Source organism: Andrographis paniculata, unplaced genomic scaffold (genome assembly GCF_009805555.1).
Source record: "Andrographis paniculata isolate CXL003 unplaced genomic scaffold, ASM980555v1 Contig55END, whole genome shotgun sequence".
Classification (NCBI taxonomy): Eukaryota; Viridiplantae; Streptophyta; class Magnoliopsida; order Lamiales; family Acanthaceae; genus Andrographis; species Andrographis paniculata.
The window spans coordinates 21,255-35,422 of record NW_026137590.1 but is presented as its reverse complement, the minus strand read 5'-3'; the positions used below and the strand labels follow the sequence as shown (position 1 = coordinate 35,422).

The following is a 14,168-nucleotide window of genomic DNA, read 5'->3' as shown; positions in this document are numbered from 1 at the left end:
TTTTTTAATAAAAAAATAACAAAATTTATGCACTCGCCTTAAAGATACCTAATACTAAAAATTCTAAAACTACTCATATTATACAACAGCAGTTGCAACTTGAAAGTAAATATTTGAATCGGCAATGGTACGTTTAAACCATGGAATGCATTTCTATAGCTGTTACAAACCAGAAATCAGTAGCCCGATGGCAAGCATCAACAGAAAAAAGGCATCACAACCGAGTGCACCCATGCATGAATTGAAAAGTCATGAAAAAAAGACCAACATAAAAAGAATCCCTGGAGAAAAAAAACAGAAAGTTTCTAATCCCCTCCAGGGATAGCATGCGCAAGGATGGATAACAACATTCGCATTCAGTCTGCACCAAACTATATTCTTAATATCAGGTCTTCCTTCCACAATCTTTTCTTTCATGGAACACAGGAGGAGGAGCATTGGAAACTGAGTAACTTCCTCTAGGTCCTGTCAATAAACAGATATCAGAAGAGAATTAATCTTGCAACTCTCAAAGTCCGCCTGAAATTTTGTAAAGAGCTACATTTTCATTGAGACTTCTTTGGGAGAAAACATAAAAGTTGCTGGCTAGAAGAAGAGAAAGTGTACTGCAATTGGACTCACATACCCCACTGTGAGTCTGGTCTTCCAGGAGACTGTGGACCCCCAGAATATTCAGAGACACGGACATGCAAATGGCTCCAGTCATCGTTGGGAAAAGGTGCTGATCTCCCAAGGTTATGTTGCTGAATGTGCCGCTGCCCCAAACGGCTGGGAGAGCTTTGTGCCAAATGTGGCATAATATATGATTGATTTATCACATGAGCATAACTATGAATGGCAGGATTGCTGCTTGCTTCACCATGAGGGAAGGACTGCACTGGTCCATTATTCCTGAATCAAAACCCCAACAATGAAATGAGTCCATAACTAAGAAGACATGTTCCAAAAGCAGCCACAAACTCAATTTTGTCTTAGCAGCTAATAAAAGAGACTACAAATATATGGATAAAGCTACATGCATCTTTGCATCAACATGAGCAACTATGATTTTACTGGCTAAACTGAAGGTTATCAATTCCTCATAACAAATAAAGTATTGAACAAAAGGGATCTCCAATGAGTCACTCAAGATGCTAGCATTTGAAGTCTAAAAGAAAGTAAACATAACCTCATACTCCACCACAGACCTTGGTCACAGCCAGGCAAAACATTTACAGAATCCAAAGTATATCACTAGAATTCATGTTATGAAACAAAATATGCCCATTCAGTATCATTTTATTCCAGTTGCCAAGACAATTTCCCCAAAGTAAAGAATTTGAAAGGCTCATTGAAAATAAATAAATAAATAAAATATAATATAATATAAAGCCACCTGTGCATGAAAATATTGCCATTTGCAATGCGACTGAATCTTCCTCCTCCGATCATTGGGTCGATAGAGGTCACAGGTTGACTCAAGTTTACCTCCCGGATAAATTCACTGGCCATGCTGCTAATCTGTGAACTGTCCTCTTGTAAAAGTAATTCCTCACTGAGAAAGAGCAAAATAATGCACCATAAAATGAAGTATAATATCATTAGAAGTCAGAAAAAATGTAATATAGGAACCCAAGTACTCAATAAGTTACATTTTCAGATAAAACTCCAGGAATATGCCAAACTTCATTTGATAGGTCTAGGATTATAAACACAATGTTGTGCACAAGTGCAGGATTATAAAAACGGAGCACAAGAAAATGGCTACAGTTACTTCTGATGATGATTGACATGAAAAGAAAAGGCAGAAGATTCCATGAATTTTCCATCAACAACTTAATCCATGGCATTCAATAAGTATGTTATATCAATAAAACAAACTGAAGTGTATCTACCCACAATCGTACTAGATAGATACAACCCCATTCTTAGACAGATTCAGCTTGTTGGCAGCATATATTCCTAATAGGACTCTCCAGTCAAAGTTGAAGTTCTTTTGATTTGATAACAGGATAGAATTTTCCACAAAAGGTTCTCATCGGCTGTCCAAAGACCTAATAAACATATGGGCAGACTTCAATAAAAAGCTGACATCTAATAACAGTATGAACACTTCCCACTTCCCAACACTATGCTATCTCACAGGAAAACATATGTGAAGACATGCACTGCCAGATTATGAATAGAGCCCATAGTATGTGTGTGAGAGAGTATCTATATATATATTAACACGAGGAATCATGAAAACCTAGGCAGTCCATGAGAAAATTTAAAAGAGGAAAGAGACCAGTAATACAATATACCAGCACTGACAAGATACCAAGATTTAGGTCGGGCATTAAAAAAATATTTTCACATGGATGCCAAGTGATGCTTCCGCATTAATGATCATCAATGAAAAATACACCTTCCAATTTACACGTTTACCTGTAATTAGGGTCCCAATCTCCAGGATCAGGCAGGGAGTTATTACATTCGGATTGGTCGCGTCCACTACTACCTTGGGTAGTTGGTATATGTGAAGAGGAATAACCAGAGGTTATGCTCTGGCTTACATTTTGTTGTCTCCCTGTTGATAATACATTTGGGTAGGTCCATTGATGTGACGAGGAACTAACCATCCCCTCAGACTGGCAACAAGTTCTATTATCAGGAACCTGTCCTTGACTGCTAGAAGAAGTTGTGTTTTCTTGGGATTGGAAATTAGTATGATAGGCCCAGTTCTTTCTTCTGTTATAATGGCTTCCAGATGCCATTTTTCCCCAAAGAGATCCGTGACAGTTACCTCTTACAGGAGAAGGAGGACCATAGTGTCCAGGTGAACCAGTTGAAATCTTACTATAGGAGCCGGGAGGTGTAAACTGTGAAGGACTAGAACCCAGTGACATAGGTGGAAAATTCCCAGGGCTATAACCAATTCCATTCCCATGTGGAAGTTGCATGAAGCGCCTAGCATCAGGACTATTCCCAAGGACTGAGATACCACTCTGTGCATAGAAATTCATGCCAGATGGTCCTGCTGGGGAATAAAATGCGTGAAAGTTTCCATTGTCACCATAGCTTCCATAACTACTTCCAAGTCCCAAGCTATCATTGAAGCTCCCATGGCTTCCCATACTACCATAACTACCCGGATGCACAAATGGAAATAATTGGTAATGCGGACTTGTTGGCATCAACGCTCTGTTCCTACCTGATACCTACATGAACAAGGTCAACAAGATAAATATTCGTATCCACATTATTCAAATTTGTACAAGCGCTGATTCTCACAATGGGGATACTAGTAATAGTAGCAACTACTCACATTAGGGGAGAGACCAGCAGCGAACCAATGTCCACCAGCAGGATGGTGGTCCACCTTAACATTGTGAGAAACTGGCTGAAAAAAGAAGGTTAACCAATGAAGAACAATACAACATCCAAGGTGTAGAAAGAAAATGCCTTGTTCTACAGGTCATCATATTGTTAGTAGAGAAGAACTTCATAATTCACTCTAGAGCTGTAATATGCTCCTTCGCGAACTTGGTTATTTAAGTTTGACAGGCTAAATGAACCTGATATAAACACAAACTTGGTTTGCAAGTATTTAATAGTGTTCACTAAGAGATTAGATTAATATATTTATATCCTAATTACATATATTTATAATAGGCTTGTTAGTTTAAAAAAATAATACTCTTATTTACTAATTATAAAATTGAACCTAGTTTAATTTAACCTCAAATACAAAGATTAAAATGAAAAAAAATGAAAAGTTAGTTAAGAGGCCAACCTGAGTCAGGGTCAAAACAAAAGATTTTGCATTGCCGGCCGAGCATTAACAGATTTTTTTACTCATTCCCTTAATAAATGAACACGAGCAAAGCTGAAGCCCTTAATGAGCTGAACTCAAACATGAAAATCTTGGCATGAGTCGGCTCATTGATAGCTATACTTCACTCTTTATTAGATATCACAATAATTTCAACCAAGCAATGCTGGGTTCTAACAGCCAAACATAAAATGATATTTTGGCTGACCATGACTTGATAACCAATTCAGCAGCTCAAAATGAATGATTATAACAACTAAAAACCTTACATATGTTTAGAGTGGTACTATCACAGACCAGGAACATAGCCAGAAAAAAAAGAAAGGGAAAAAAAAGAAGATGAAGAGTAGCATCTTAACTTTGTAAAATTGCAAGACAGTTAACAATATTCGCTCACCACATTAGGGGTTTCCGGAGCAGGTTGGTACGGGCACGTAAAAGGTTCCCCAGTCACAAAAGGGTGCTTTGAAGCCTAAAAAAGATCAACGATCAAATGCTATAAAGCATCAAGTGAAAAGTCTCAGAGGAAGTAAATGTCAGCGTATTCTATAAGGAGATGAAGGCAGCTATTAAACATTCAGTAGCACTAGACAGGAATGCTTCAGCCCAAATCAAAATGATATTTCAGATATTTTGATAGAGTATAGACCAAATCAAATAAACATTTAGGGACAAGAAAAGACATTTAATTTAAAAATGAAAAAATACCCTAAGAGTATTCTAAGAGTGTGTTTTGAATGGATTTTGAATAGTAAAAAATTTGAATTTAAATAGTTGTATAATGTGATATATATGTATTGATACGATGTTTTGAAATATAAATTGATATCTAGTATAATATAAAAAAATAAAAAACAAGAGTATTTGATGTTTTTTGGGGAGGGGGGAAATTAATGAATAGTAAATCCAGGATAAGATCCCCCAAACAAAAACACCTTAAAAGTATGTTGTTGCACCACAGCAATGTGTATATATAATTTAAAAACACACCTTACTATATTGCTAATTTGGGAATACTACCAAATACATATTTTAATCTATCTTATTTAATATTACTATATTCAAAACACAGTATTACCTACAAATTCATCAATACCTATCACCTATGTGCATAAAACATAAAAATTTTATCAACCACTCACTACATTGAATTGCAATCATACTGAACCAAAACATAAAAATGAATACATTGGAATCTCATACATTTCAAAATTCTGAGAAACATAACTTAAACAAACAGGGATTCCATATTCATATCTAAAATACATGTAATACCAATAAAGTGATCACCACAATAATATTATCAGAACAGTACAGAAATTTTCAGTAAATAAATGGTTCATCAGATGCTAACTCAAGATCAAAAGGGGTTCTTATACAAAGTCTAGTGAGCACATTCAATTTCAGAGAACAAAGTGAATAGAGGTCAAGAGAAAAGAATAATAAATGAGGTTAAGAGAATTAAAAGAATAAAATATGTACAGATTGTAAACAGGCTTATATCACAGAAGAAAAACAGAATGTGCTTGGCCTGGCTTTGCTCCTACATCTTATCAGTTTATGTAAATGTACTGAAATCCAATAGAAAAAAACACCCCTACACACAATTTTGTGCACATAAGAATCATGGAACATACATTCTTATAAAAAAAAAATATATATATATATATATATAGAGAGAGAGAGAGAGAAAGCAAGTATGTGGTTTTTTCTATTCAATTAACATGTAAGTTTTCATAAATAGTTTCTCACAAGCAATCTGCTGTGTTAAATAATATTGATTACGATAAGGTGAATAAGGCTCAATCACCTGCAAAGGGGACCACCGTTTTGCAGGATCAAACTCAACAAGCCCCCTTAAGAAATCAATCAGAGCTAATCTTATTTGACTTTCTGCAGGTGTCAATGAGAAATAACTCAATAAAAAACCAAAGCTTAACCAATGCACAGGTCTCAGGTTATTAAGTGGCTTCTTGAAGGAATATCAACAATAACCTTTAAGAATATCTTCCTCAGGCAAATTTTTCCTATAGGGGTACTTGCTGACAATTGCTTCAAGGTTCATATTATTAAAGTACTCCTTTCCAATTGATGGCCTTTTTGATTCCCTCTGAATACACAAAAATAATTAATTAATTATAAAGTATATATAGCAATAAAGAAAAAGAAAATCATACAATGATAAGAAAACCATAAGAGATTGTAGCAACACCACTAAAACATATGCAAAAAATGGTATAATTTGGTAGTGACATGCCAAAAGTTACAATGTATCCTGTTTCAAAGGAACCTCTTTCAGTGTGCATTCTGAACGCAAGGCTTCTTGTAATGTTATATGTTGAGATTGTAACACGAAGATCATAAGCAAGAGATTGTATCAGACCCTTAGATATATGCAAAAAAAATAAATCATAAACACATAACTGATATGCAGATTGTCAGAATATATCATATTTCAAAGGAAGATCTTTTTAGGGTGTGTTTGTTTCGGAAAAAGATGTGTTTTGCTTGGGGGATTCTACCCAAATTCCACTATTCATCAATTATTTTCCACCCAAAAACATTAAATCATACACCCATTTTTCATTTTTTATATTATACTAAAAATCAATTTTACATTCAAAACATCACATCACCACCTATTTATAACACATCATACAACTATTGCAATACAAACACACCCTTAGTGTGCACGTTGAAGGCAAATCATCTGGCAATGCTTATGTTGAAACCTATCTGCATATAAAGCCCAAATTAAAAGCTTCTTCCATTTTTGTTTTTTGAAATTAATAGAAAGCATTTCTAATAGAAGTATGTTAATTATTAAGTACATCTCATATGCTGCTTAAACAACTGCATATCATATAGCCATCTGTGATTTAGTACAATCTCGAGGAATCCAATACTACCAGCATCATCCTTGCACCATGTGCCACTCATCTGTTGGACAACAATCTAAACAATCACACTGCATGCGTCATTGCTGCTGTAAGCTCAACCATTGGTAACAAGTATCTACTCTTTGGTCTCTCTCCCAAAGATTTAAGCTCTATTTACTTATGTTTCACATTAAATACCAATTTTTTTTATTCAACTTCTTAATATTCTAGAAACAACTCAAAACACTAAAGCACTTCAAAAACATATCCAAACACACCCTTAGCTTTTACCTTAGTGGGTGCTCTACAGCTTGATTCGCCTCAAAAGGGAACTCCTACCAAGATCTATATTTCTAGATTATGATTACTATAGTAATTTGATCTTTTTTGTGAGATCTCTATTGAGATGACATCATCCTATCTTGCTGATACATCTATTTTCTTCAACAGTCCTCAATATTTATCTCTTACTGGTACTACTAAATCAGGATTTATCGGGAAAAATTTTTTCTATGGCCATCAGTTCAAAAGGAATCCCAGGGCATGCAACGAATCCCCTTTAAGGATTGCATTAAGCTTATTCTTCCTGGACTAATCATATCGTCAACAAGTGTCTGATCAGATTTGGAAAGCCTGCATGGATTATTATTATCCACTTGAGCAAAGTTACAAGTGCATTACTTGCAGTAATGATGCAAACTAAAATACGAAAAATAAATGGGTACCATGCATAAAAGTAGGGCTTATATATGCAAAAGAGATCATGCATATTGCATATACAAATCACTTTCTTAAAAATCAATTATAGCAAGCATAATCCTCACATGCACGCTAAACTTAACATAATCAACAAGATACACCTTAATTTTAAAGCACTCACAGCTGCATATTCTTCTTCAGTCAAAACTTGATACATGTTACAATTATTTCTTTGATAATGGTCCCTTTCTTCATGGTTGATGCTCCCAATATATTTAAAAAACTTGCTTGTATTTTTGGCCTTCCGCAGAATATGGTCGGGAGGTTGTCCACTGCATTTAAAAGATGACTATGCCAATTAAGAAGATATAAACGAGCAACAATCTACTTGCAATTAAACATTATTAACACATGGGTATGTTCTTTTATCAAATTTTAACAAATTTCTACTATTCATCAAAAAAATTCCCCCCAGAAAACATCAAATCAAACATCTATTTTTCATTTTTATATTATACTAGAATCAATTTTATATTCAAAATATCACATCATACAACTATTCCAATTCAAATTTTTATTATTCAAATTCCAACAAAAAATCCAAACCCCAAAACAAACACACCCATAATACAACTTTTAATAAGCTTGAAATATGATGCTCAGCCGCAAAATAACTTACAATTAAGCACTATTACCATATGTAGGTTTTTGATCAATTTTTTACAGTACATGCTCAATGTGCCTAGCCACCACATAATTTGTTATTTCAGATGTAACCAAAAAAAAAAAATTATCACAGTGATTGTATCATAAAAAATCATTTGGATTGTTCACAAATCAAACAGCTCACAAACTTCCGAATAACCCCACATCTTGTAAAACAAGACATTGAGAAACCAGAAAATAACCATCCTGAGCATCACTGCTCCAAGTTAAAAGGGCTAACACAATATAGTTACCATTTGAGCTTCTTTGATTCTATTATCAAGATTTAGAAAAATTAAGTCAATTCTCAGAATAGGCCAGTTCCAGCCAAAATGGGAATAGGCAGACAAGGGAACTTAATAATTAAGTCAATTCCAAGGTATGGTTATCCTAACCTGTGTGCGGCATACAGCTCAACAATCAATTTACCCTTACCGAATGTTAGTATTTAAGCATTCTCAGAGAAAGATATAAGTCAAAAGCTCAAGGTGGAACATAAAGTTAAACCCTGGGAAGCAAGGGTTGACACTTCAAGCCTTCCAATAGTGTTTAACTTCAACTGACTGGTATAAATAATTCTTGCCTGCTCTAAGGTAAAATGGAAGCACACTTCCAGAAAACTTCTAGAAAGTATCACATACACATGAAGGTTTTAAACATGCTGTGATCAATGAATGCAACACATTATTACTACGCTATCACATCCTAGTTTTTCATTTTAAGGAACCCAACACCCACAAATAGATCCTATCAGGCATCCACTCCTAATCCTATCCAACGCACTGTTAATATAGCTAATGACAAAGCTCTGCCAAACTTGAACAAACAAAATAAAAAGCTTTTATGCATATATATATATATATATCGATTCAAAATGAAGCTTGGACACAACCACTTGACCATTAAAGTCTTGAAACACCCTTCCACAATTGCTGTAATTATCTGTATTCATAAAGTCAGCAAACAAGTGAAGTTTCAACATTACACTGCAACTGCATAACACAAGATGTAATTTTCTCATCGAGCATAATCATGCTGCTAAAAATGAGTATGGAATCAAATATCTAACTTGACCAAAAATTCTATATGAGGTGAAATTTCCAAATATAAAATTGCAAAAGTGAGGTTAACAACTCTTAGAATAGAAAGTGTAGAGCATCAGACCCTAGTATTTTTATCATCCTCCTCAGAAGATCAAACTCTGAAGCTCCGGGAAACAAGGGTAGGCCTAAAAATAATTCAGCAACAATGCACCCAAATGACCACATGTCAATAGCTGTTGTATACCTTTGAGAGGTTAAGGTCAAAGCATGAGTTATATTCAAAGAATTGGTTCAATAAGCAAGAATCCATAATAACAATGAGACAAGAAAGATAAGCATAGCCATAGATTACTGTGCCACTAATGATGCAAATCCTTCTAAAGTCTTAACAATTCCTTATTTGGTGATTAGGTAACTTCTTGGATTTCTCATTGTCTACTTATTTCTCTTGACAATCATACAGTGACATACAGAAATAGACAATCTATAGGTATCTGGCACTTATTGTAGCCAAAAGTATGATGTCCCCAACACCTAGGTGATGGTTAGAAATTGTTTTCCTCAAACCCAGTGATGGAACCAAGGTCTCCTAGCAAATAGCAATCTCCATAACCTTAAAAATAATTAGAAATACTTCCTTTCGCATTTGAGGATACTGGTACCCAAGAACAACTTCAGGTGATCTATAATACCGACTCTGCAGAAAAAAGGGAGAAGAAAAAAAAAAAGAATGATTAAACTATCAACTCAATCAATACTGAACACTATTATATGTAGTATGACCAATAAGTTGATTATTTACTAACACTTGCCTGTATATAAGAATAAACAGTACGGTTTTCCATACAGGCTGATCCAAAGTCTATGATTTTGATTTCTGCTGGCTTTACACTGTCAAATGTATGAATAACACTAAAATTGAAATGAGAATGTTGCACCAGAATTAATTATCAGCACTATATCATTAAGGAGGAGCAGACCTTGTGCATAGAAGAATGTTTTCTGGCTTTAGATCACAATGAATAATACCAGCATCTTTCATAAGAGCTAACCCACGCAGTATCTAGGATTTAGAGAAATCAATCTTATAAGAGGTGCTGAAATCAATGGATAATCTTTTAAAGATTAACATGAAGATGAAGCAAGGAAATCCCTACCTGTTTTGAAAATAGCTGCACAATGCTCAATGACAATCCCCTAAAATGATTTAACTTTATAAGCTCATACCTGACACAGTTGAGGGGAACGCAACAAATTCCAGATGCACCCAAGAATATGATAGTTTCACAAAAAATGAACTTGGATAGCAGACTTACAGATTGGTATCAAGCAGCTCAAAGGCAATGCACAGGTGCCGCTGATACACAAAATAATCATGTATCCGAACAATGTGATGTTTATCCTCTGGATCATGCTTCATATTTAACTATGGGACATAACAAAAATAGCTGAAAATTTGAAGAAGCTTGGTAGTTTAATTAGAAAAGATATCAAATTCTAGTAAGGGTTTTACAGTTGTAAGAATAGAAACTTCAACAAGTGCCTGGTGGTAATAGGCAGGCAAATTCTTGATTATCTTCACAGCAACATAACTATTTGTCTCTGACACCCAGCATTTTGCAACCTGCCCAAATGTTCCATGACCAAGAATGTCCTTGACAATGTACCTGCATACAAGGAAGAAGATGACAACAAGCTAGAGATTGCCAAAATGAACAGAACAGAAGATCTAAGAATCTTCCTTCGTTATGTAAGAAGGTTGAAAGAAAGTGAGACATTCCTTTCCGTATTTTACACACGTTAGCATGAAACACATAACATATTTCTCTTTCTTGTATGTTATGCAACTGAATAGATATGTAATGATTTGTTTCTGTTTTTTAGGTTTTTAGCTCACAAATCACATTTTGCTGCACTAATACGGGCAAGGTTTTATACTAACATAACGATTGATATGCAAGAATAAACTTGAGTGTGAATCAAATGAAGTTAAGAATGCAATAGAGACAGGGAAGGAAGGTTTTGTTCTTTTATTTTTACATTATTAGCATTAATAAAAAAAAAAAAAATTGCCCACATTTCTCAATAAAAATACACTATTTTCTTCTCACAATACTTTAAAAAAATAAAAAAAACTACTTCACTCAAATAGCATCACAATTTCCAAAAGGTAACGCAAAAACTTTCCACAAATTTTAAAACACTAAAAGAACAGACTAAAGTATTAATTTAAACAGATAGATGTAACAATATTTCCATTATAAGTAGCAGCAGATATCATTGAATCTGAGAGTACTATCCTAGGGCTTCTATATCCCTAAAGAAGATATACCTCAGATTTCAATAAACAAAAGATGTAAAGTCATAGGCTAAAGTGTACCTCCGCTTTGTGTCCGAGTTAACCAGGGAATAATTAACTGTAAGAATGAGGTCTGAGTTTGCATTATCACAGCCATCATTCAGCAGTCCAACCGACGGCGAGGTCAAGTACCTCTTTGGATTCAGCTCTTCTGAATAACGGAACTGAGGATTGCATATTTGATATATCTCAACAATATCCTTAGTTAATCGAGCAACCAACTGCAGCACAAAATATGCATCAAGGATAGAACTGATATCTCAGAATTTAAAGGCATACCTACTTGAATCCAGGTTTAGTAATCTGATCCAAAACTCAACACTATAATAAGATTATAAGGGAAAAGACCAAGAAGTTGTAGTGGTCGAAAATGGAATTTGCTAAAAAGATTTCTATATCTATTATGGCATTAGCACCTATTTTTCAATCGTTCATGTCATTTTTTGAACTCTACCCACTTTGAATAGCATATTTCTTTTTATATAGCACCAGCGTTTTCTTGTCTTTATCATATTTTTTTTCTTTTTTATCACAAATCAATTAACCAGTATTTCCCCCTCTGATATTCAGTGGCCTTGCCTTCAGAAACCAGAGAGTACTGTAAGATCAAAGCTCTAATCCAAATAATCACTCCTCACTTTAATATTGTAATAAGATAAGGACGCATCAAAATAGATATCACTTTTTAGTTCCATGTTTTGAGACGGTGAGTGAGGATATTATCACCGCTTGGAGTTCAAAGATAAAGGTGAACCAAGGTTACAGTAATAATATGGACGATGTAAACCAAAGATGACAAAAATCACCTACCGGCCTTCTGACAACCACTCGCAACAGTTGAGGTTTTGCATTTGTGTCCAGACTCGACGAATAAGGACGGAAGGCAAGCGGCCTAGGATGCCAAGGTATCACCCTCGATGTGGACGAAGATGATGTTGAGCTCTCGCTCACTTCGGATTCCCCTGGCAGAGATATTTCCTCCCTTCTACTATTACAGCCTTCGTCCATATCCCTCACCCCCGTTAAGATATACCCACTATTCGCTTCTTTGTGTGATACAGACGCAAAATAAAGACTTCAAAACCCAACCCGAAGAAACTTAGAAACTGGATTAACTACCAACCAGCGGGATGGCTTAATCCTCCAGCAAATTCAAGGAATTTACCAGAAGATTGCAATCCCATCGTCATTCACCAGTCAATGGGCTCACCAAGAAGAAAGAATCTTCAGAATTAGACCCATGGAAAGGAATAGTACCAGGCGACGGAAAAAGATACCAAACCGAAGGGGAAATTAGAGAGGGCGGATTCTGAATCGGCCAATCGATCCACCTTAGACCATCGATGAGATTCAGACAGCAGATTTCTTGATGCAGAAATTGAGAATGGAATTCAACTTCGCCAGAGAGAAATATATATGTACTAATAAAATAAAAAACTGCTGTCGAAATCCAACTCTCCTGATTATATAATAAAACTACTGAGTTCCGATTTCACTCCGATATTTCAACCCGTTTTATCATTTATACCCTAGCTTCCGCGTTATTTATACAGTGCGATCTTTGGATCCCTAATTTTATTCATCCATCTTTTCCTCCTTTTAGTCATCACTGTGTGTGAGAATTGATTGGCTAAAATAGTATTTATAATACACCAGTCGTATTATGCACATATATTGGATGCTTCTACTTTTTTTTTTAATTGGATAAATATGCTTTTTTAATATCAAAAAAATTAAATTGATAATAAAAAAAATACTCCCTTCCCTCAATAGTCAAAGTGAAATTGTAATTTTATTATTTAGTGAAGGTGTGCAGAAAATTTGACATTTTTTTTTAGTAAAAATAATTATATGTGTGATGATAAATTTGTAATTTAGATAAAAATTAAAAATATTTTGGTATTGGTATATAATTATTTTTTATTAAAATATTGGACGGATGAAATGGTAAATTGGGATAGAAGAAATAATATTTTATGATTAGTGAGTTTTTTAGGTGGATAAAAATATCATAATTAAAAATATATTTTTACTTTGTTCCACTTAAAAAATAGCAATGTCAAAAAAATAATCATACATTAATATATATATTCAATTACTTAATGACAAAAGATATGTTTCTTTTGATGGATTGTGAAACCTCAAAGCCACGAAGAGAGTATATTATATTGAAGGTAATTATATTTACTTAGTTAATAATAATAAATTATAATATTATTTTATTATTTATATAATTAATTATATTGATAATTTTAAAAGAAATTTAATATATATGATTAAAATAAAATTAGAACATGTATTTAAATTCTTTTAAAATTAAAATTTCTACTAGAAAACTCTTTCTTTCTATGGATTGGTTTCTTTTTAAACAAATTTCCAACTTCGATTTCAACTGAATGGGTTTTTGGAATTTTATAGGAGATTAATAAATAATAGTAATATTTTAGTTAGTAGAAGTATATAAAAGTTTTTGATTTTATGTATAAAATAATTATATGTATAATATTATATTTGTTATTTAAATAAAACTTAAATGTATTTTGATATTTGTATATTATTATTTTTTTAAAAAATAAAAAATAAATATTTTAAAGTTGAACAAACAAAAATAAAAAAAAATAATAATACTTTTTGAATTTGGACATGAGTAATAAAAAAATAATCTATATTATATTTGTTATATAATTATC

At 33.7% G+C, this 14,168-nt stretch overlaps 1 protein-coding gene across 3 annotated transcripts; it reads right to left on the bottom strand.

Annotated features, from left to right (window-relative positions):
- Positions 1–128: 128 nt before the first annotated feature.
- On the bottom strand, positions 129–13,017 carry LOC127256208 (dual specificity protein kinase YAK1 homolog). 3 transcript variants are annotated; one of them, XM_051282076.1, is made up of 18 exons: positions 12,289–13,017; positions 11,500–11,699; positions 10,633–10,786; positions 10,436–10,545; positions 10,277–10,346; positions 10,100–10,182; positions 9,932–10,031; positions 9,776–9,816; positions 9,241–9,363; positions 7,553–7,703; positions 5,789–5,903; positions 5,604–5,686; positions 4,191–4,265; positions 3,287–3,361; positions 2,407–3,179; positions 1,376–1,534; positions 626–891; positions 129–465 (listed from the first exon to the last, which is right to left on the bottom strand). In XM_051282076.1, the coding sequence occupies exons 1-18, from the start codon at positions 12,484–12,486 to the stop codon at positions 386–388; spliced, it is 2,856 nt and encodes a 951-aa protein (XP_051138033.1). In that variant the 5' UTR covers positions 12,487–13,017; the 3' UTR covers positions 129–385. The 3 variants fall into 3 exon arrangements, with proteins under 3 accessions (XP_051138033.1, XP_051138035.1, XP_051138036.1); XM_051282078.1 differs by having other exon boundaries at positions 9,932–10,010; positions 12,289–13,016; XM_051282079.1 differs by lacking the exons at positions 5,604–5,686; positions 5,789–5,903.
- Positions 13,018–14,168: the final 1,151 nt, after the last annotated feature.

Excerpts from the sequence above, each read along its gene's own strand:
- LOC127256208 (XM_051282076.1), bottom strand. The coding sequence starts at position 12,486 with ATGGACGAAGGCTGTAATAGTAGAAGGGAGGAAATATCTCTGCCAGGG. Across the intron at positions 10,546-10,632 it reads AAGTTTCTATTCTTACAACT|TTAAATATGAAGCATGATCC; the intron begins GTAAAACCCTTA and ends TATGTCCCATAG. Across the intron at positions 1,535-2,406 it reads GATTGGGACCCTAATTACAG|TGAGGAATTACTTTTACAAG; the intron begins GTAAACGTGTAA and ends GCTCTTTCTCAG.